Source organism: Rhinolophus sinicus, linkage group LG07, assembly GCF_036562045.2.
Source record: "Rhinolophus sinicus isolate RSC01 linkage group LG07, ASM3656204v1, whole genome shotgun sequence".
NCBI classification, from domain to species: domain Eukaryota; kingdom Metazoa; phylum Chordata; class Mammalia; order Chiroptera; family Rhinolophidae; genus Rhinolophus; species Rhinolophus sinicus.
The window spans coordinates 44,855,550-44,879,895 of NC_133757.1; the positions used below are offsets into that span (position 1 = coordinate 44,855,550).

Below are 24,346 nucleotides of genomic sequence, written 5' to 3' on the forward strand. Positions count from 1 at the left end.
GAAATACTAAAATTAATCTCCCACACCTCCATATTCAGGAACTCTGGACATAACATAAACATCTTTTTCACTTTAGTGACTAATAAAGGCAGCAGGTAGCACAATGAACAGAGCCAGACAGAAGCGCCTGAGTCCAACCCTGTTGGACTATTGTCTGTCAGAGTGATTTTGGAGGAGTAATTTTAAATTATTTGTTTCCTTTTCTGTCAATAAAATTGTAATTTAAATCCCTTTCTCAAAGGTTTCTTTAAGGGTGAAATGACAGAATGTATGTAAAGTTCTTGTCAAGTAGTGATCTTTCTACAACATTTTTTTTTTTTTTTTTTCCCCTCAAGCTGGATTTCTTTATCAGCAGCTCAAGGGTGTGTAGCTTTTAGTTCTATTTCATCTTCTCAGTTTCTGCTGGGAAATTTATTTAAACTGAAGGGCATTTTCTCTTTGCTTCACTTCTTAAGCAAATTCAATACATTTAAATTATTTCACTTGCTCTTCCTACCTCATTTTCTGTTATAAACTAATTTGACCTTCCCTCCAAGCTACTTGTCACTTCCTCCTTTGTTCAGTCCTTATATTAATCTATCCCTGTTCTTAGCCAATGGTTTCATATACAGTTCTTTGGTGGTTTTGTTTTTTTGTTTTGTTTTGTTTTTTTGTTTGTTTTTTAATTAATGCAATATGTTATACTAACACATTGTATTTCAATTTTATTTGATTAATACAATGTTTGTATGTCTTTTTGTTTGAACATATGGTTGCAGAGACAGGCAATACACTGAATTTGGTGTCAGGAGACCTGAATTCTAAACCTAGCTTTGACACTAATTAGCTATATGCACTTAGGTAACTCACTTCACCTCTATAGGCTTCAAAACCCTCTAAGGAGTTTGAGCTATGTGATTTTTCACTCAACTTAGCTCTATCAGTTCAAGGTTATATGATACAATTTTTGCAGCATAGTGATGTTCTGTTAATAACATCATGTTAGCTTTACATATTCTTTAACCCATGACATCAAATTGCTTCTATTTTTCCATATGTATTACCTCTGGCTGCGTTCCCACTTTTTTCTCCTTCATACTGTTACCACCTACAGGAAAAGCTTATACTAAGATATGGATCGCCAACAGTTAGTATGGGTCCATGCTAACTTTTATCTTGTCCTGAAACTAAGAGAACCTACTGCATGACATTGTAAAACTATAAGAAAAAAAAAAAAAAATCAAGTTTTATAGCAGTAGGCATAGAATGATCTTATTTTTGTAAAAACAAACAAATAAACAAAATATACACAATATATAAACAAGTATACATGTTAAGATTTATGTAGAAAAATGATTTGAAATGGTAGCTACAAAATTGCTAAAAACAATTATCACTGGAAGAAAAGTGTGAGATGGAGGAGTAGGAGTAGATAATCAAGGCTGTTTTATTTAACTATAAACTGCCTTATTGTTTAATTTGTTATCACAGCATGTGTCATTTTTATAACAAAAACATTATTATTGACTAATATACATACATATATATATAGTGGCTTTGTAATTCACCACATACTGGATATAAAGTTATGAACAAGATAGGGAGTTGAGGTGGAGAAATGTCCATTAGTATGATGTACATAGGATATGCCATGGTATAGCCTGTGGGTAAATCTGTTTTCAGCCCTGACCCAAGAAGGAAGTGATATTTTCTTCTACAAGTGATTTGTGAGTGCTATTCTCATTACATCCATGGTAGGAAAATTAATTATGGTAATTAAAAGATAATTGGAAAAGGAAACAGAGGTAGAACTAAATCTTTATATCAGAGAAAGTACTGAGAGCTAAGCAAAAGCCAGCATTGGAGTTAACAGGAATAGAAGAGGGTGGCAAGATTTTGGAGCAGAGCAAATCTTTCCATAGAAATCAATAAAGACTGCATTTTGAAACAATTCTTTCAGAAAGTACACAAAGACTAATGACTCTGCAGATATTCATAAAGACACAAGAAAGACGCCTTCCAAGCCAAGATAGCATGGTTCAATAGCAAAAACTATAAATCACACAAAAAACTGGGCTAGAATCAAGACACATTAAGAACCATTAACAACTAAAGTTCTTATCAAAAGCCTATATATAATGTTTACTACTCTATGACTTTATGCCTATATAAAATACCAAGTCCTATTTCAGAGTGTGTGTTCAGTTATTGTGAGGGTGTCAGGTTTATTTTGTTGTTGTTCCTCCATTACAGTGTGAGGACAACATAGAGTGCTCCAAGGGCACTCCAAAGAGAAAGGAGAGAACTGTTTAACCTTTCTGTCAGAGCATTACACATTTCAAAAATCTAATCTCTCTCCCTGTCCAAAATCCTCTACTTATATCTAAGCTTTGTGGAAGTGTGCTGGCCCAAAAACAGGCTAGCAGTTTCCTCAAACTATAATTCGAGTACTTAGCTCCATTTGCCAGCTGCAGCCCGAGTCATCAGTTCCAGGAAACCCTGACACCAATGCCTTGCATATCTAAGCATACATTACTTATTTCATCTATGTCCCCAAATACAATGAACGCATCTTCTCCTCTTATCAGTCCTCTAAGTAACAATCTCATAGTTGAAAAACTCTTGCTATGGCTTCTGAGACAGCACTCTCTTAATTTTTTCCCCATCTTTTCTGTTACTTACTGTCAGTCTTCTTTGATATCTCCTCCTCCTCACATGAATTCTAAATGTATTTGTTCCTCTATCATTTTTTCTTATCTAATATATGCTCTCCAAATGTGAGTACATTCTATGCTAAGGAAAATCAAATTTCTATTATAGGCCAAATTCATGCTTTAAATTCCAAAGTCATAGATCCAATGACCCATATAACATATCTATAAAATAAATAAATTTAACACTTAATTAGCCCATTAAAATGGAATTGAAGTGCTACTCCAAACTGGTTTCAATAAGTCTCCCCTAGATCATTATGTCATACTCATGTCCACGCAATAACCCAAAATAAGAAAGCTAGGAGCCAAATTTGTTTCCCAATTTCCTTCAATCCCACATCCATTCCCAGCAAATCAGTCAAGTTTATCTCCAAAATAAATTTCAAATCCATCCATCTCTTCTGTCAGCTTTCTAGTTCAGTGCTGACCAATAAAAATATAATGCAAGCAACGTTAAGTAATTTTAAAATTGCTAGTAGCCATATTAATAAAACAAATAATAATTTGTACCTGTCAAATTCACAATTGTTTGAATATATTTGGTTAAAACATATTAACATCAATTTGTATAGACATGAAAATATATAAATGAGATATTTTATATTATTTTTTTCTTACAAATCTTCAAAATTTGTTGTGGGTTTTTCACACTTGTATAGAATGTCTCAATTCCCATTAGCCAGATTTCAAGCACTTAAGCCACATATAACTACTGTATTGGACAGTGCAACACTGACCTATGTCAACATTATCTATCGTCTGGAAAACTACAACAGACTCAAATCTGGTTTTCTCACTTCTATTCTTGCCAACCCCCACCCCCAACAATATATTTTCCATGGACTAGTGAGAACTGAAAGCAACATAATTCCCTGCTTCTGGAACAAACAATAATGGGACAGGGTGGACTTACCTATTCCTGTGTTGATAACAAATCAAGTAAAAATAACTTAGCTGCTTTCTCCACTGAACACTTGCTCATGGAAGAGAAGACTGATCCAACTGTACTGATTAATTATCAAGACTAACAAGCTCGTCTAGATTCATTTCAAGATCTTTAATTCACTGTGTTCACCCATGCAAATCTACTAAATCACCAAACCCCACCAGTTCTACCCTTGAAAGGTGCACTTTAAAAGCACTCAGCACAGGGCTTAAAATGCTATAAACAGCTTTACCTACCGTCCTCATTTTGAGACATTAGTAAGACACGGTCAAGGTGGTGTTCTCCTCTATTACACTAAGACTAATAAACTTTGTTTTGCTTTATTAACACATTTTTGGTGGCCTTTTGGAAAGTCAACATCCTACAACAGCAACATTTTTAAAATGCAAGTGGGATCATCTCGCCTGTTAAAGATATGTCATTGTTCCCAATGCTTTCTTACAAAATCCAAACTGTTTAACATATCGGACAAGACCAAAATAATCTATTCTCTGTCTAGCTCTCTAAAATAATATAGTATCACTCCCTCTTCCATTCCCTAAGCTTCAGTCTCTTTCCTGTAGATCCAGCATTTTTCCAACCTTGCCACCTTTCCATTTACTCTATTCTGCCTGCAACATTTTTCTGACTTAAAATTGCTGACTAATCCTGATTCTCATTAACTAAGTAAAATGTGATCTCCTCAGAGAAGTATTCCTAACTACTGTATTTAAAATGTTGTTACCTCTTATGTCAATTTTCTCTCCATCACATCATCGTACTTCCTTCCTTCCTATCACTCATCATAACTGCCTTGTGTATTTCTCTCTTTATTTACTTTCTTTCTCTCTCCACTAAAATATAAACTCTATGAAAAAAGAGATTTTATATATCGTATCCATCTCCACATGCCTAAATGTATAACAGATGTATTGGCACATAGTAGGCGTTCAACATAAATTTACCAAAATAAATGAATAAAAATAATTCAATGAATAGATTAAACAATGAGAGAGAGAAAGATGGAAGGACAGAAGGACCCCCTAAAATATGTGCTATAAGCAAGACAAGTGTGATTTATACACCCTCATACAGTAGGATATTGTGTAATAGTGTGTTAAAGGGAGGGAACCAGGACAACTACAATATAATGTAGCTGAGAGCAAGATCAAGATCTTCCGATTTCTATTCCAGTGCTCAGCACAGCATAACACACTGTCTTTCAACCTTCTCTGATTGATGTGGTCCTTTTGAAGTTACCACGAAAAATTTCAGATTTAATATGACACACAGCATCTAAAGGAGAAAACGACTCTCTGTGCATTAATTGGCGAGTCTATATATTTTTGCATTTACATCTCCCACTGCATTTTGATTAGCAATTTCTTCTGTCAATTTAACACCAAAATCCTCTGTAATCAGTGGCATGTTATATTCTGGATCAGACTCAATGAGTCCCTGAAGCTGGCGAGACATCACTTCAATCCCTTCACCGTGGCTGCTATAGTGGTAAACATGCCTGACTGTCAGCCTGATTTCCGAAATCTCCTCAGACACAGTTAGGCAGTTAGAAATACTTTTGGCATATGCTTGGTTTCAGCTCATTGTCAATACAAAAATGCTGGTTGTTTCCAAACACAAGCCTTACTTCTTTTCTAGTATTGTTGTTATAATTATTAATATTATTATCTTTATCATTCTTCCAACATCCAATTTTGAGGGGTTTCCTATTCAAGGAAGAGCAATTCCTCAAAATTTCACTATATCAATATGTGTAGAGGGGCAAAACAGTAAATTATGTTTGATTGAAATTCTTATCCTAGAAAATATTTTATAAGGGATTGTTTGTTGTCTACCCAATCACTAATTTCTCCTTTCTCTCTTGCTAAAAGAACCTCAGCTTTCATACACTAGGCAGCTTGAGGTGGATGATTATAGTGGGTGAGGTAGAGCATTACTCTCCCACCCAAACCCTATGAAATGAATCTTGAATACTCTGTGCCAAGCCTAGTAATTCTGTTCCTCTTCTTACTTGGCAAGGTCATGTCTATTTGGCATGCATAAAAATCAGAAGAATCTGGATTCTTCTGATTTTTCCAATCTTCCTCCACCTGTACACTGGGATTCAGGCACTCTGGCCTAGTTGCAGTTCTCAAAACATACTTCTACTTCTGTATCTTTGCAAATGTCCTAAGCCACAATTCCACCTACACAACTCCTACTCACTCATCAAAGTCCAACTCTAATGTCAATAAATGGTTACATCTTTGCATAATTTTCACCACGGCAGAATTAAAATCCCTATATTTCCCATGATGATTCTATAAGTGTCTGTTATTTCACTTACCACAATAAATTCCTATCATGTGCTTACGTATCTACTCCACAAGAATGTCAGTTACTTGAGGACAAAGATCATGCCCCACGTTTGTGTTCTTAAAACCTAGCACAGTGCTTGAAGAATACAAGGTACTGAAATATTTTTCAAGTGGTTGACTGAGGAGACTGTTTAATAGATAGAAAATTGTTCCTTAATATGATGCCTCCTTAATGTGGTGCCATCCAATTCATGATAATTTCATATTCTGCATACATTTCTCAAATTTTTTATTCTGTTGTATACTTCCTAGATATTATTTTTTTCAAAGAAAATTTTTAGAGAAAGTTTCAAAAAGGCTGTGTAGAGCTTATGGACACATTTAAGAAGACATTAAAATGTGGCAATTTAAAATTCTATTAACTAGAATATTTGGTTAATCAGAACTCTTAAAACTTTGTTATTAAACAAATGATTACATGCAATCATTTAAGAGCATTTCCACTGGTTTCTTTTATATTTAATAAGCAGAAGGCTATTGAACTTATGGATACAAAGTTAATCAGTAAAAAAGAATTATGTTTGTATTACTAATAATGGCAATGAAGCAATGATACTAAGAGTATTTATAAGTGGAGCACATGTATTTTCCAAAGATGGGTACAACATTATTTCCCATGCCATATGCTTCTTTTGATCTTTATATTTCTTCCATTGGAAAGTGGGGTTTATGCCCATCCCCCCACCCCTTTGAATTAAGGAGACTTTTGACTTGTTCATAACCAACAGATTATGGCAGAAGTGACAATGCATGATTTCAGAGATTAGGTTAGAAAAGGAAATATTTGTTGTATGTGCTTTATTAACTGCAACACTTATTCTTGGATTCCTAAAATGCCATGCAAAAAGCCCAACTCTCCAGAGGCAATCATGCTGTGAGAAAGCCAAGTCACGTGAGGCTAAGTGTAGTTTTCCTTAGTCTCCCTGTCCTCAGTCCCAACATCAGACATGTAAGAGAACAAGCCTATGCCCTTTCTGAATTCCATAGAATCTGTTAGCATAATCAATTGGTGTTTTATGCCAGTGCATTTAGTGTAGCTTGTTGCACAGCAAAAATAACTGGAACAAAGAGAATGAAAAGGAATGGTTAGGTGTTCAACAATCCCATTTCTTCTTGGACATAAAGGAAGCAGACATTGCCCAGCTTTTCTGCCCTTCATTTGGGTCCCATTTGACTGTTAGCCAATGGGATATAGAGGGAAGTATGCCACATTGAGGTGTGGTATCAAACTTCCTGTTCGTTTACTGCATTTCCCCTTCTGCAGTAATAGTGGAGGCCACATTATAAAGATGGTAGTATCAAAAAATTGGCGATTCCTGAATCACTGAGTCAGTGTTACCTGGTGGAGACCTATCTAGGAAAACTGGCTAGCATCAAACCAATGCATGAATGGTTAAGAAACCATCACTGAGGTACTGGAATTTGGGGGTTGTATTACAGCAGCAAACATCTGTTACTCTGATTAACACACCTAACACATTCATTGTATTTGTGTTACTACAATGCAATACTAACACAAATTCATTGAGTACTTACCATGTTGTAGAAAGTTCGTTTAATGCTATGCATGTGTTTTTCCATTTAAACTCAGAGCAGCTATATTACTATGCAGGTATGTTTGTTTCCCCTATTTTACAAATGCAAATCCCATGTTGAGAGAGGACTTGATTTACTCATGGTCACAAAGATATTCCAAAGAAGGGGAATTGCCTTGAACGTGAAGCACTGTGAGACAAACCTAAAATAAGGTCATCTTCCAAGAGTTAAATTAGCAAAATCCCATATGGTTATTGCCACAGGGATATGAAAGACAGTTTGGGGAATATAATGAATAATGTTGTAAAGATTTTGTAGGGTGTCAGTTAGGCACGTGTCTTATTAGGGAGACCACTTCATGGATGGTGTAGATGTTTGACCACTGCACTGTACACCTGAAGCTGAAGCTGAATAATATTGTATGTCAACTATAATACACACACACACACACACACACACACACACACACAGTAACGGGATATGGAGTATAGCATAGGGAATAGAGTCAATGGAATTGTAATAGATATATATGATGTCAGAGGGGCAAGAGATTAGGGGAGAGGGGTTATCACTTTGTGAGGAGTAAAATGTCTATTGCATTGTTTTGTTTACCTGAAAGTAGTAAAATAGAAATTAACAAAATCCATTGGAAGAGGTTAGCCATCTATAAATGCACTGTTGATATAAATTTTTGTTAAACAGGTGTGCTGAATTTATTCCTAAACCACTAATTTTAGTAATAATACAGCATATGCAAAATCCCTGGTTTTATTTTTATATTTTGTAGTAAACAGATCACTATGGACTGGTTTAAATGTATTTTACAGCCATTTTTAAAGGTTAGAAATAATTTTTGTTGTGGTGTCTTTCTATATTTTATGACTTTAATTAAATTTCTGATTTCTGTTCCAAACACTATAATATGAGACAGTATAAAACACATTTTAATCATTAAATTTGTGGATAATTTTGTGATTTTTCAGAGCTTATAACACCAAGGGACTGATAATGGAGGATAATATGCATAAAATATAGTTCAACGACTTCCACAAACTCCATCCTCAAGGATCTTTCTTTCTTCCATAATCCCACAACTAAAGCATAAAATCAAGAAGTCTCATCAGGGTTATTTCTACAACCATCATCATCTTTAAAGAAGAAACTTGTCACCTGCACAAGGTAAAATGAAGGACGTTTTAAGACAACTACATATATCCAACTTTATAGAAGCTTGTACTGAAACAAATAGGGTTGATATAGACACGCATGTGTATTTGTGATCATATCAGTGGCTACAAAGAACAAAACATAGTAGAAATTCTTGATACGTTCTGAACCATCTTAAACCAAATATCAAGTGATTCTAATTTTTTATTTTCTGAAAGTATTTATCAAGGTAGTTTCCTATTGTCCATCCCTTTTTGTAATATAAAATACAACAAGTAACATTTTTCTTGCCCTGAATTCCATGATGTCAAGTGATGATGTTTCAAACAAATGTCAAATTTGGCAACAAAATCAATCACTTCATTTAACTGTAAAAAAGTCTAATTTCTGATTTTATTTTAAAGTTCTAAAGATCCTTTCTTTCCTATAGCCTACATTCTCATATGGGGAAACAGGCGATAGATAAACAAATAAGTATACACCATATCATTTATCATGATAAGTACTATGTAAACATAAACTTGTGTGAGAAGATGGATGGTCAGTAAAGAGGGAGATGCTCTTTTACATATGATTCTATAGAATATCTATGCAGGATGTTCTATTAATATAAGGTAATGCTAGATCAGACCTAAAGAAGTCTATTAGTAGTCCCAATATAGTCACCAGGATATGAAATACAATTTGGGGAATATAATCTATAATGTTGTAGAGATTATGTAAGGTGCCAGATGGGCACTGGACTTATTAGGGAGATTATTTCATAGACTGTACATGCCTGACCACTGCTCTATACACCTGAAGCTGAAGTTGAATAATATGAATGTCAACTATGTCAACTATAATCATATATATATATATATATATATATATATATATATATAGTCACAGGATATGGAGTACAGCATAGGGAATATAGTCAGTGGTATTTTAATAGCTATATATGATGTCAGAGGGGTAGTAGGTTGGGGGGTTATCACTTTGTGAGGGGTGCAAATGTCTAACTAGTACATTGCTTTGTACACCTGAAACTAATAAAGAAAAAAAAAAGAAGTAGTAGTCTGCTGTGCAAATTCTGGTAGAACGCATATGTAAGTGGAAAGTGCCAGAGGTATAGGCACATCTGGGAAATTGGAAGAATAGCCGGGAAGGCTGTGTGTCTGAATCTGAAAGAGCAAGGAATAGAGTTGTAGGGTTAGTGTTCTTCAAGAAATTGCCCCAAAAGTGATTCTTGGGGTTTATGTGTTTATAACTGGTGAACAAACAAAGGGAAGTAAGTCACTGAAATAGAAGAGCCCCGTTTTGTAAAAACACTGAGTGGTTTCCATCTCCTGCGGTAAAGGAAAATGTCCTGAACTAGGTGCCCCAATACCCTAGATCTCATCTTGTTACTTCCCCAATCAGTGTGTGACCTCTGGTGCCTCACTTCACTTACAGACATTTTGCTATCAAACATCAGGGTCTTTCTCCTTTTGAAACACCATCGTTTACTTTACAGGTACTGGAAATACAAAATTCTTAACATCCCTCCTCCTATTAGTTACACCAAAGTCTGTTTTCCAAAAGTTATCACTTCATAAATGTATTTTTCAGATTCTTTTCTCTAGAAGACTTACTCAACTTTCTAAACGTTATTTTTCAAATGTAGGCAAATGGCCCAACATCTTATTTGAGGTAAGCGATCAGCACACCATAAGATTTTTTAGTATAAAAACAAAATATAAAGTAATTAAAAATTATTAGATTTAATATTTAAAACAAATGTGCTACTTTATTTAATTACTAATGCAAGTCTGTCTATAATAGATATAAATCATTTAATAATGAAGTTATCAGGAAAAGTAAATAAATAAAAAGCCCTAATGTTGCACAACCAAGTATCTTCCCCATATTATTCTTTCATTCACAACTGTAGCCACTTCCCTGAAGGTGTTTTCAAAGAGAGAGGCCTGCCTTCTTCTACTCAGCTACTTTGAGTCAGAGGCTCTGAGAAGCACTTGTGTAGTGTTCTCTGAGTGCAGGACTAGTCTGCATCAAAGCATATTTTGACCATGGACTCTCCTGCCAGTCCAGTGGCTTTGACCCTGTGGTGAAAGAGCACTTCCCAGAATGACTTCATGCAGAACATCGTTCTCCCAGCATGAGCCACAGAGATCACTGACTAAGGCTGCTTTGTAGCTGAACCAACATGTTTCCCAATGAACTCTCTTTCTTACTCGAGTCACCTCTGTTCCCTTCGTTAAAAGTCTCTTCAAATGCTGTACACATGAGGAAGGCCATTAAGTGTGCTGAGAGCATAAAATGTCAGCCCTTGCTGACCAGCCGGCAGAGAGTTCTGCTTTGCCTTCACTTAAACTCTGTTTTCAGGGAAAACAGCAAGAGTCTCACTACAGAACTCTTCCCACGAATGTTTAATTTAAATGTGCATATAATGCTGAGGTTACTTTGCTAAAGGTCTTTTATTAAGTTCCCTTAAAAAGCCCCCTGGTAACTGGCTTCTTTATAAACTGGTTCTGACACTATAAAGGAGTCATATCACTTCCAAAAAGAACAGAGTGTTTTAACTGGGATTCCCTGGCAAGACCACTGTGAGAGTGAACAGTAGAGCGACTAAGATGAACTCAGGAAACCTGCTTAACACTGAAAAATAAAAAGGAGTAAAGTCTTTGTATGTTTAGTAAATTTTAAATGGTGCCTGAATAGATTCTCCGCAATGTCTGCAAAGCACAGAGAGAGGACACTACCATTTGACAGCCTATGGAAAGAAAGTGTTCCCTGTGGTTAGAAAAACTGGCTTGGTAAGAAACTGTGATCATTAGTGCCTGGGCAGCCTAGAATGCCCGACGTGGGTGGAGGTCATACACCAAGGGCTTCAAGCAGTACTATCAGGGCCCAGAAACTAGAGTGAACATAATTTATCATCCAAATTGGATACTTTTGAGAGTGAAAGTGTTTATAATCCAAATTTGTCCTAAGGAAACCAAGGAACGTACTCACCCTAACTTACTGCATGTTAAACTCACTTATCAAGTACTTTTTTTGTGCAAACTCATTTGTAATCCAATAATCGTTGGATAAATGGTTACTACTGAAAATAAAGAAATAAAAAATGAAATGGTTGAGTAAAGCTGATGAATTTCAACATCCTGTAAACCTCAAAAATAGAATTTCAAAATGTGTGATAATCAAAGGCTAGGCTAAAATTTAATTTTATCTGCTGACTGAATGATGCAAAACACCAAGAGGAATGTATAAAAATCTCTTACAGGCTTTAGAGAAGGGTGAGTCCTAGTAACTAAAGGACTCTCTTTGTAAAGTAGCAGGGCATAAGTACAAAATTTGCAAAGAAAGGAGCACAGATAGTTTAACCTGAAAAAGAAGGGGGTAGAAAAATTAGAGCATCTGGGAAAATAGAAGCCCTAGCCTTGGAAAGGAGGATAGAGAATGGAGCCTGGAACCCTAGACTGGGAATAGAAAGAATTAGTAGAAGTTGCTCTGGGTGGTCACATGACTCAAGGAACTTAGAACGAAAGACAACTCTAATATGCAAATATTTTGGACAATGAGATTTATAAGGGAAAACTAAGAAAGGTGTGACTGAGTCCCTGAAAAAGCCAGTCAAGATTTTGGTAAAGAGCCAAAGCAGAATATCTAACACAAGGGTCAGTAAACTTTTTCTGTAATGAGCCAGACAATAAATGTTTTAGGCTTTACGAGCCATGTAGTCTCTTGCCATTACTCAGTCTTGCCATTGTAGCACAGAGTCATTGATACATGTAGGTGTGGCTGTATTCCGAAAATCAGATTTCATCTAATTTTACATGTCAGAAAATATTCTTCTTCTTTCAGTTTTTTTCAACTGTTTAAAAATATTGAAACCATTGTTTTCCCACAGGCCATACAAAACAGATGGTGGACCAAATTTGTCCTACAGGCCATAAGTGAGCCTCAACTAAGGTAATACATAATGATTCATAAACATGAGAAATAAAAATCAACAAAAGAGGACCCAAACATTAGAAATATTTGGCAAGCAACCAGTTATAAAGTAGAAAGGTATTAATTTTATAATATTCTAAATGTCAGCATTTTTTGTAGTCTATACAGGCCTTTCTAATTGGTCCTAATTAATACAGTTTGGTAGGACTTTATATAATTCAAATTACCTATTTTCTAAGGTGTTGGCTACTGGGTAAAATATTATTTTTTAAGTCAACTTTGTCAACATAATTTACATGCAATTTTAAGTGTATAGTTTGATGAGTTTTGACAAATGTTTACATCCATGAAACCACCTTGGATTATCAGTTTTCATAAAAGAGTCTGCTGAGAATTGGTTTGGGACAGCATTAAAACTATAAATCATTTTGGGGATAATTGACACCTTAATAATATTGAGTCCCCCAGTTCAGGAATATGGCAAGTCTCTTAAAATACTTGTCTATTTATTTTTTCTTAACAATACTTACAATTTTCAGAGAAAACTTTGTGCATGTTTGTTAAATATATCACTAAGTTTATTTTGTTATTTTGATGCTGTGACATGTACTTTCGACAGGTATATTTTCTAATTATTTGTTGCTGCTACATAGAAATACATACTTTAAGTTTCATTGTATTTGTCTATCGTACATTTCTTAGTTCATTAATTTTGCCCTTATTTTTATTTTTTTCCTGCCTTCCATTATAAAATCACTTTTTGTACAAGGACCTTGTAATCTGTTATCTTGCTAAATTCATTTATCAGTTCTACTAGGGCAGGTTTATTTTTGTTGTTGTAAAATTTATTTCAGAATTTTCAATATAATTGATCTTATGATTTGCAAACACAATTTTACTTTTTCCTTTGTAAACTGTATACTTTTTCTTTTGTTTCTTGATTTACTGTACTAGTTAGGACATTACAACATTCCATTGCATCGGAGCATGGACATTCTCAATTTGTTCCTAATCTTAGGGAACGATGTTTTGTCCTTCATTTTTAAGAGCAATGATGGTTGAAAATAATAATTCAATAGTATGCTTTCATTTCCCCCTGCAGTGAAGTAATTAACAACGTCATGCAAAGTAACAATATGAGTGGTAACTAGTAAAACAGACATGAATGTAGGTCTTTTTACTATGTCATTTCTGAACTTAATCCCACAGAATTTTAATTGTAGAAGATATACACTAGTTCTATACCATTTAGTGACTAACTGCTACCATCAGACCCTTTTCCTCCAGTAGTTAGAGTGTAAAACTTCAGAGACAAATGGCAGCTTGGCCCAGAAGTCACATAAAGCAAAAGGATATTTGAAAATTATGAGGAAAAGAAGTTATGGAGGATAATGAAAGAAGGTCAGAGAAATTAAGACAGTGCACATAATAGAAATTAAAAAAACAACAACATTACATATAATTCCAGTGATAGTCATCTATCTATCCATTTCTGTATATATAGTACACTTAGACACAAAAGATTTTTCTGGCTATATAAGCTAAAGTTTTATATTGAACTAGATTTCAATCTGGGCAGCCATGCATATGATTATTGTAAAAATAGTTCATGTAAAATGGGCCATGTAAATGATTTTTTCATTTATTTTCCCTTTTTCTTCAAAAAGTAGCATTTATCAAGTGAGATATCCAAAACATACTACTAGTCCCTGAAATAAAAAGTTAGAAAACTAACACAAAAAATCTAAACTTAGTGTTGGTCTTGAAAATCTTCATGTTTGGCTCTGGAAAGTGTCTCTCTATTTTCTATGTGCTTTTGATAAGTCACATATGAAAATTTACAAGCAAAATATATGAAATTTACATTCTGACTGGCACCTGTTACAGGATTTTCCCTGAACTTTTTTTTTCTTTTTTTGAGGGTATTCCACTGCTGGATACCCATGTTACTCTCTCAAAATTCAATTAATTTGTCCTTTGTTAAATTTCCTATTTCTGATTAAACACATTTTACCAAAAAGATGAGCCATAGAGAGTCCTCCTTATATGTTTCAAGAGGTTTATAAAAACAAAATGCAGAATTATAATACTATGGTAGCTTAAAGTAATATGGGTTCAAAGTTACAATTTGCATTAAATAATCTATAATGCAGATACCCAATGTCAATAAATCTAGGTCTCCTCTTACATAAATAATATCTTGAGGAAAAACATAATTTTTTGTTTACAACTTCACCCTTCGAGTACTCTTTGGGATTTGGCTTCATGTTATTCCACGAGCATATTTCTATAGCTTCAATAGCTAAAATTCCTCAAGATTCAGTATAGGCAAAAATAATATGCAGTTTCAGTAGTAATAGTACTACTCACAGTGGCAGCAGCAATAATAGCTACCTTCTTATAAGAGACTACTATTTATAAAGTACTAAGTTTCTATTAACTCCTTTCATCAGTATAATAATCTTTTGAATTAGGTTTAATATCACGTTTATTTTACAAAGAGGGAAACTGACGTTCAGTGAGATATGTTACTTGCTTTAGTCTTAACCATTATATTACTTGGATTCCTAATAACTGTAAAACTTACACATAGATATTAATCACAAAATAGATTAAAAAATATTTAATACTCCCCACTCTCTGAGGTTAAGAATGAGATTCTAGAAACTTATTTTCCACACTGAATCCAGTGGCAATAGTGATATTAAATGTCACAGTATTTAGCTTATCACTTTCTTTTTTTTTTTTTTTTATTAAATTTATTGAGGTGACAGTTGTTAGTAAAATTACATAGATTTCAGGTGTACAATTCTGTATTACATCATCTATAAATCCCGTTGTGTGTTCATCACCCAGAGTCAGTTCTCCTTCCATCACCATATATTCGATCCCCCTTACCCACATCTCCCACCCTCTGGCAACCACCAAACCATTGTCTGTGTCTATGAGTTTCTGTTTCTCATTTGTTTGTCTTGTTCTTTTGTTGTTTTGGTTTATATACCACATATCAGTGAAATCACATGGTTCTCTACTTTTTCTGTCTGACTTATTTCGCTCAGCATTACACTCACAAGATCCATCCATGTTGTCACAAATGTTCCTATATCATCTTTTCTTACTGCCGAATAGTATTCCATTGTGTATATATACCACAACTTCTTCATCCATTCATCTATCGAAGGACATTTTGGTTGTTTCCATGTCTTGGCCACTGTAAACAAAGCTGCAATGAACATTGGAGCACACGTGTCTTTATCTCTAAATGTTTTCAGATTTTTTGGGTAGATACCCAGGAGAGGGATTGCTGGGTCATATGGCAATTCTATTCGTAATTTTTTGAGGAACCTCCACACCGCCTTCCATAACGGCTGCACCAGTCTGCATTCCCACCAACAGTGTATGAGGGTTCCTTTTTCTCCACAGCCTCTCCAACATTTGTTACTATTTGTCTTGTTGATGATGGCCATTCTGACTGGGGTGAGGTGATATCTCATTGTGGTTTTGATTTGCATTTCTCTGATGATTAGTGATGTTGAGCAGTCCTCTGCCCATTTATCAATTGGGTTGTTTGTTGTTGTTGTTCAGTTGCATGAGTTCCTTGTATATTCTGGATACTAGCCCCTTATCGGAGGCACTGTTTGCAAAAATCTTCTCCCATTCAGTTGGTGGCCTCTTTATTTTGTCAATGGTTTCTTTTGCTGTGCAGAAGCTTTTAAGTTTCATATAGTCCCATTTGTTTATTTTAGCTTTTACTTCCATTGGCTTGATAAAATGCCCTTTGAAGCCAAGGTCCATAAGTTTAGTACCTATGTTTTCTTCTATGCAGTTTATTGTGTCAGGTCTTATGCTTAAGTCTTTGATCCATTTTGAATTAATTTTGGTACATGGTGACAAATAGCAGTCCAGTTTCATTCTTTTGCACGTGGCTATCCAATTCTCCCAGCTCCATTTATTGAAGAGGCTGTCTTTGCTCCGGTTTTATTTCTGGGTTCTCAATTCTATTCCATTGGTCTATATGTCTGTTTTTCTGCCAATACCATGCTGTTTTGATTATTGTGGCCCTGTAGTACAGGCCAAAGTCAGGAAGTGTGATACCTCCATTATAGTTCTCTTTTCTTAAGATTGCTTTGGCTATTCGGGCTCTCTCGTGGCTCCAAATAAATCTGACGTCTTTCTGCTCTATTTCTTTAAAATATACCCTTGGGATTTTGATGGGGATTGCATTGAATCTGTATATTGCTTTGGGTAATATGGCCATTTTAACTATGTTGATTCTTCCAATCCATGAGCACGGAATGTCTTTCCATTTCTTTGTGTCTTCTTCAATTTCTTTCAGAAAAGTCTTATAGTTTTCAGCATATAGGTCTTTCACATCCTTGGTTAAGTTTATTCCTAGGTAAGAGCAAAGGGCTTCAGTCTTTCTCCATTAATTATGAGATTAGCAGAGTGCTTGTCATATATGGCTTTTATTATGTTAAGGTATTTTCCTTCTATACCTATTTTATTAAGTGTTTTAATCATAAATGGATGGAACCCCACTTGGTCGTGATGAATAATCTTTTTAATGCATTGTTGTATTCGATTTGCTAGAATTTTATTTAGGATTTTTGCATCGGTATTCATCAGAGATATTGGTCTGTAGTTTTCTTTTTTTGTGCTGTCTTTACCAGGTTTTGGTATCAGGGTAATGTTGGCCTCATAAAATGTGTTGGGGAGTACTGTTTCTTCTTCAATTTTTTGGAAGAGTTTGTGCAGAATTGGTATTAGATCCTCTTTGAAGGTTTGGTAGAATTCACTAGTGAAGCCATCTGGTCCCGGACTGCTTATCACTTTCAAAAAGAATCTGAACAATTGCTAACATAATCATTCAACAAAATAAATCTTAAAGGCAGATATACTCATATTTTTATAAAACTACTTATAAAATATCAGGCTCTGATCTTAAGTTAATATTTTATTGTCTCAAGGGCACTGAAGAACACTCATGAAAATCCAGACATAGGCTAGGATTCTGTAACACAAACACCCTCAAGATCATAGCGTATCCCTCCCTGAACTTGCATAATTATAAATGCATTGCCTTAATGTTGACACTCTAGATACACTCCTCAAATGCTTTGAAACTAATGTCAGGATATTGGTCAGGCATTGAATTTGATCTTATAAAGAGACAATTATATCAGATCAATTTTATTATCTTCTATAATAAACAACTGTTCTCAAAGGAAAAAAAAGAGTGACTTTCATTAATTGTGCCTGAGTTAGACCTCTACTTTCATTCTATAATCCAATTAGCAGTTAAGTACAGAGGTATATCGGTCTTTCTCCAAAGAATCTTGTAGAAGTTCTGTTGAGGTTCCCATAGAGGCTGCCTAGAAGATTGGGGGTACAACCTCTGGGCTGTCCTTCATGGTTTCAAGTATAGCGGCTCTGCTTTTATCTGATTGATTGATTGATTGATTGATTGATTGATTGATTATTTGGCCATAAAGTATGTTTGAAGAAAGAATATCTCTACCTCAAAATTCAAAAAATATTCTTCCAAACCACACACTTACTGATATGATCTCAGCTGGATGGAATGTCAGGTTCTAAGGGCTCTTAATACTAATGCGCTTAAGTGGAGCTATCTAGCAGAGATTACAGTCAGATGAAGGGCCAGTATAATGCAGTATTTTTATTAGTAATCTAGATGAAGGCACTAAAACTATAATCTCAAATTTCTAATTGATGCTAATTCTGGTATGTTCAGCAACCAAATTTCAAAGTAGCTGATAAATTATATGAAGAATCATTTAGAAATACAATGAAGTTTCATTGGATTAGGAATTAGGACCAAGAACACACATTGAATCAAAATGGAGAAGGGATATACAAGGCCAAAACATTCATGGTATTTAAGAGGGAAAACAGTAGGCAAGCAGAAGTTGACTGTATTAACAGCAATAAAGTAAGAATAAGTCTTCCCCTTTATTTTACATTGGACAGGCCCTACTTAAAGTAACCATTTTGATAGTCTCATTTGAGAAGTTTGTTCAAAAGTTGAGTAAAGACTGGAAAAGAACACAAAATAAATTATTCCTATAAAGAAAAGCTAAAAGAAATTGAAGTATTTACCTTGTAAAGGAAATGATTATAAACAAAAATCATTGTCCTCTAAGGCTATTAATAATTACAATACATTGTTCTACTGCCCTACAGAGGACTGCTGAATATGAGGGATATATAGAAATACTGGTAAGATAATTTGATGTGCTATAAGTAAGCCATTTTGACAACAAGAAAAAAATTTAATCCTGGAATATCCAAATGGGAGAGATTACAAGACTTTTTTGTCATCCATTTTACAGTAAAAAATGCATACCCAACCCTGGTTCACCTATGCTATCTCACTGGTTTATGTTCTCAAGTATCCCCCCAGGATACTGGAAACGTACAGGTTTCACTCTGGTAAGTCTATTTCCTAAAATTCACGTGTCTTCTTCACATTTTCATGTATTTCTCTTCTAGTTCCACCTATCCTTCCAGCTTTCAGCTATTACTAGTCTACTAGTGAGCACAGCTAAGGTATAAAAACCTTTGTTAGAAAAAGAATATGTTTGGTAAAGGTACTTTGAAGTTCAGACATAATATTGGTACAGTGCCACAGTTCCCAATCACATTTGAGCAAATATTTCCAGGCTGGTCACCAATATATATCCTGAGGTTTCTCTCTTATACATATAATTGGCTTGCTTTCAGGTTTTCCCTTACAGAGTCCCTAAATGACTCCATTTTTACAGATTGCTTAGTGTAACTTACCTATGACATTCAGTCCTATATACTATCCATGCTCTGCCACTATCTCCTCGGTACTTCTAGTTCCACCTCACAGTATTACTAACCATTAAATCCAGAAGCTTTCAAGTTGAACTCTATGCATACTTAATTAATTTCACTCACCAGTCCTACTGAATCTTCTTACTGCAAGCACCTGCCACTCTGCCTGAGGGTTATTTATTTTGGCCACAAGAGCTTGATTGGCTGAGGCAGGAGGCTCTGGTAACACATCTGAAGAGGGGTAGCCTTTAACCAAGGATGAATAGGTGGTAAAGTGGATTTTGTTTGCCTCAGGTGAGATAATTCTGAGGTATGTCCTGCAGTCCCCCCCTGTAGTTTCCCAGCAGCATCAAGCCCCAGTTTTCCACAGTGACTCATAATTACACCTTGTTGGTTCCTTCTTTTACCTGCCTCACGTTCTCTGTCTCACTTGTTCCTAAATAGACTAATGGCAACACAAATCCTTACCACAGGATCTGCTTCCTAGTAAACCCATCCTAAGCTATTTCCATATCTTTACCTGAGCATTACCCAAATAACTTGCATTGTTTTTTTAAACAACATTTTAAAAAAAATACTCCACATTAACATGTGAGTAAAAACAAATAATCCTGGCCTCTGTATATGCAGTGTGCCCACAACAAATGGCTCACTCACATCGTTGGGAAGATGGCACATATCTCCCCAAAGAGACAACTTCCAGACTGGGACGCTTTGAGTGTTTGTCATTCCTGGCAGCTCCAAGTGACATTTCTTACACTCTGTGACTCTATAACCTAGTATAAAACGCTCTGGCTATAGAAATATCTTGTTTTAAACTCATTTTCCTACCAATTTCAGGACAGTGATCACAAAGATCTTTTCTTTTCTGTTCAAGAAAAGAAAGCAAATTACTTTATGCATTTTTCTTTGGCTCCTCATCATGCTGTGTGACACCTCAGTGAATCCTGCATACAGCAAATCCTATCATTTCTGAATACACAGCAGTTAAATGTACTCATTTTCATAAGTTATAACCATATACATAAGTGAAAGTATTGTTTGTGACCGTAGATCGGACTTTTGGGATGCACACAGATATCCAAAGTTCTAACAGACTTCACCATCGACATCATGACATAGAGATAGAACATTTCTTGCAATCATCCCAGGCATTCCAGATGGTGAAAAGTGTTGCAATGATTCAAAGGAAGGTAAAGCAAACTTACCCGAATCATCATGACTGCACATCTGATATCATGAATTGTATCATAGATCTTCTTTGAGATGTCCACAAATTGATTATCATCAAGCACATCCAAAGAATTTTTATTTAAGGCTTCCAAGGCAACATTCACTTGTGTTACAAACTCAGGAACTGCTGTTAAAATGAATAAGAAAGAGAAGATTGTCCTTTTTATATTTTTAAATTCTGGAGTTTCTGAGAAATGGAGACTCATATTTTAAAACAAATATTTGATAAATAGAATTGTGATTAATTCTTTAATATAGAGAGACAAAACATTTTAGGAGAATAATCTTGAATTCCTGAAAAGTAAAAGGAATAAAAGACAAAGAGAGGCATTTTTATAAAAACATTTTAAAAGATTATCTCTTTTTTATGTCATTTTTGTTTTTACCAAGCTTGGGATCATATAATCATTTCTCATCCTATCCAACATAAGCCCTAAGAACTTACAAAAAAGAACTGATGTGAATAACAGTTGAAATTGTAAACATAAAGATACTTAAAGAAAGAAAATATTTCAGTTGCTAAATAGAAGAAAATTTAGGTAAAAGTACTGATTCTATACCATAGAAATAATAAAAATTCTGTAAACTTTATTTTGGTAAGATATGTTCCCTGCCAACAAATCATCAAAGAAATTGTTGATCTTGCATGAATAACGTTTCTATCTAAAATAACAAAACATTGAATGAGTGTAGAGATGCATCTATCAGTAAGGGCAATCCATATATTTTCCGTTTTTAAATTAATATTTCAAAATAGCCTCAATTAAAAAAATTTCTCCACATTTACTTTTAAGGTTAATGATAGTAACATCCGTTACCTCTTCACTAAATCAAGTCCTTTTCTAAGTATCTGCTGTGATTAAATCTTAACACTACTCAAGTATTAACCTGGGGCTAATAGTTGAATGATGAAGACACAGAGAAAACAAGAATCCTGCCCAAAGTCATGCTGCTAATATACTGCAGAACAAAGATTGAACTCAGACTTCCAGAACACAGAGTCTACATTCAACTACTACATTCTATATTTATTTATATTATATTATATTATATTATATTATATTATATTATATTATATTATATTATATTATATTATATTATATTATATTATATTATATTTGCCTCTGCCCCATGTGAAGATGAAGGATAAAAACAGATTAATTTTTAGAGCAATGATTCCAAACCTGGAAGATAGAAGTACTTCATGTGGTACAAAAATATTGATAAACATTATTTTTTTCTAAATCCAAATCTCTATCTGCATGTATGGTGTATCACCTCTTGCCTAGCTGCCATGTTCTTGATATGGGAAAATGCTGGTGATATACATGGCACTCATTTTTTATCTAGTTCCCTCTTTCTTCCACCTACTAAAATGCATCATTTATACCCTACTTCTTATCCACTATTCCTACCAAAATTATCTAATGTGGTTTTCTCCCCTGTTCATTTTCCAAGCGTATGGTCCAATAAAAAGTGGCACCTGGCTACATGTAATTATTAAAAATTACATTTCTTAAAGTTGAATGAAATTTAAAATTTAGTTCATCGATCACATTTCAAGTGCTCAACAGGCACATGTGGTTATTGACTACTGCTTTGAGAATAGAGATATGGAACATTTCTATCATCACATAAATTTCAATTGGATAATACTACTCTACAGTTGGATTCCATGAAACACTGTCTTACTTTAGATAGATGGGATAACAAAGCCAAGGAGGAAGCTTACTCACACCACTTTGCCTAGAAGAACTAGTATCAAACCACAATTTTCATTTATTTGGCTGTGACTCCCAAACTATATCTCTAATCTTGGTATTCCCTTCTTCCCCCAGATTCCAGAACTGTATATCCAACTGTACATTGCAAACTTCTACCTTAATTTTTCATAACACCTCAAATTCTTCCTATCTAAACATAAATATAGTCCTTTCACCTAGAAAACCTGATTATCTTTGATCATTTTCTATCTTGGTGCTCAGTCATCCCTGAAAAAATAGCAAGGTGTCTTCTTTGACCACTCTTCTTTATCCTCTTTATATTAGGTTATTAATATCTTAATGTCCACTAAGTGAAATCTGTTCTACCATATAAATACCTTGTAAATCCATTGGCAAGTCTAGCTCCATGGCCTCTAACCATCGCTATTCCATTTGAATTCCCATCATAGTCTTTCTTCCTAAGTTCTTCTCATGCTTCAGACTCATTTCAAATATAACCTTATTGACAAAATCTACTCTTATCATTAAGTACAACAGTATCTGCTGTGGAATAGATGTTCAATAAGTTGTTTTGTGAGTGAGTTGCATCATTACAATGTTTAAAACTTTCCAATGGTTCCTTGAAACTTCTTCTGTTTTATATCCCAAGTGCCTGGCCAGGCATATAGCAGATAAGTAATTGAATGAATTGAGTAACTGAATGAAAGAATCCATGAATGAGTAAATGAATGTAATATATAAAAGCCAGACAAGCTGAAGTAGAATAATATTGAATGTCACTACAACTAAAGATATAGTTATATATAGTCACAGGATGTGGAGTACAACATAGGGAAAATAGTTGATGGTATTGTAACAGCTATATAAGATGTCAGAGGTGTAGTATCTTGGGGTGGGGGGTTGAGTTATACCTTTATGAGGGGTTTAAATGTCTATTATGTTGCTTTGTATACATGAAACTAATTTTTTTAAATGGAAAAAAAATAAAAGCCAGACAAAAAAATGTAGGTACAATGCAACATGTTCAGTTGCATTTCAATGTGATTTAGCTTTTGTTCATACATAGGAATCTCCAAAAATATATGTGGGCTTATAAGATATACAACATATTTAATGAGTTTATCTTTACTTCTTATAGCTTTGACAGAGGAGGGAACTCTTAAGAAAATGTGTCCAGTTATTTCACATTTCCCTCAGGTTCCAAGGGGGAACAGCAAACCCCTCACCAAAACTGCTACTCCAAAGAGAAGGACAAAGGAGCCCCTACCCACTTAGACATCCTCTGTTAGCCCTAAAGACGTAGCTAAATATACAGAGATGTGGTCTCAAAACCTGCGATGGTCTATTGTTGACATAACTTTATTCATAATCTTCTCCACTAAAAATAGTTTTTCTCACCTACCAAACAAGTGTGCCATATAATAATAATTTAATTCTCTCCAGCAACACTTTCAGTCTGTAAATATTCGTCTCTACAACAGTGAACTGCTCCGAACATATTCTTATGTGGATCTTGGCAAAAAAAAAAAAAAAGACAAACATAAAATCATGTAAGGGTCTAGTTTTCACTGCCATGTGAGATAATGTGAGAAAGATTTAAGGTATTCTAAGGCAAAGACAACATGACAACATAGCGTTTTCATTATTGTAACATGATTTCATTTTAACTCCTCTAGGGGACTTTTACTAATGAACTAATATTAGCTCCAATTAAAATAAAATCTTCCAGAAGCAGCGGTTTAATTTCTGAAGTGCAGATGGAAACTACTACTTTTTCACTCTAACAGCATAAATGAACTATTCAAAGCTGATATGTACTACATTTCTCATTTCATTAGCTTAAACATCAGCTGTGGGTGTGCTTTACTAATACTATGGACATATGGTTGCTTGGATGAGACTAGGAGTATTTTTTTTTAATGTTTCAAGAAA

The 24,346-nt window shown here is 34.6% G+C and overlaps 1 protein-coding gene across 5 annotated transcripts in view; it reads right to left on the minus strand.

The window, feature by feature from the left end:
- CTNNA3 (catenin alpha 3) overlaps window positions 1-24,346 on the minus strand; it is a 1,442,547-nt gene that overhangs the window by 288,278 nt on the left and 1,129,923 nt on the right. For all 5 annotated transcript variants that reach the window (XM_019731774.2, XM_074339503.1, XM_019731775.2 and 2 more), the window contains one exon: window positions 20,666-20,817. In XM_019731774.2, coding sequence (XP_019587333.2) covers window positions 20,666-20,817 — 152 coding nt within the window. The remainder of the gene's footprint in view (window positions 1-20,665; window positions 20,818-24,346) is intronic.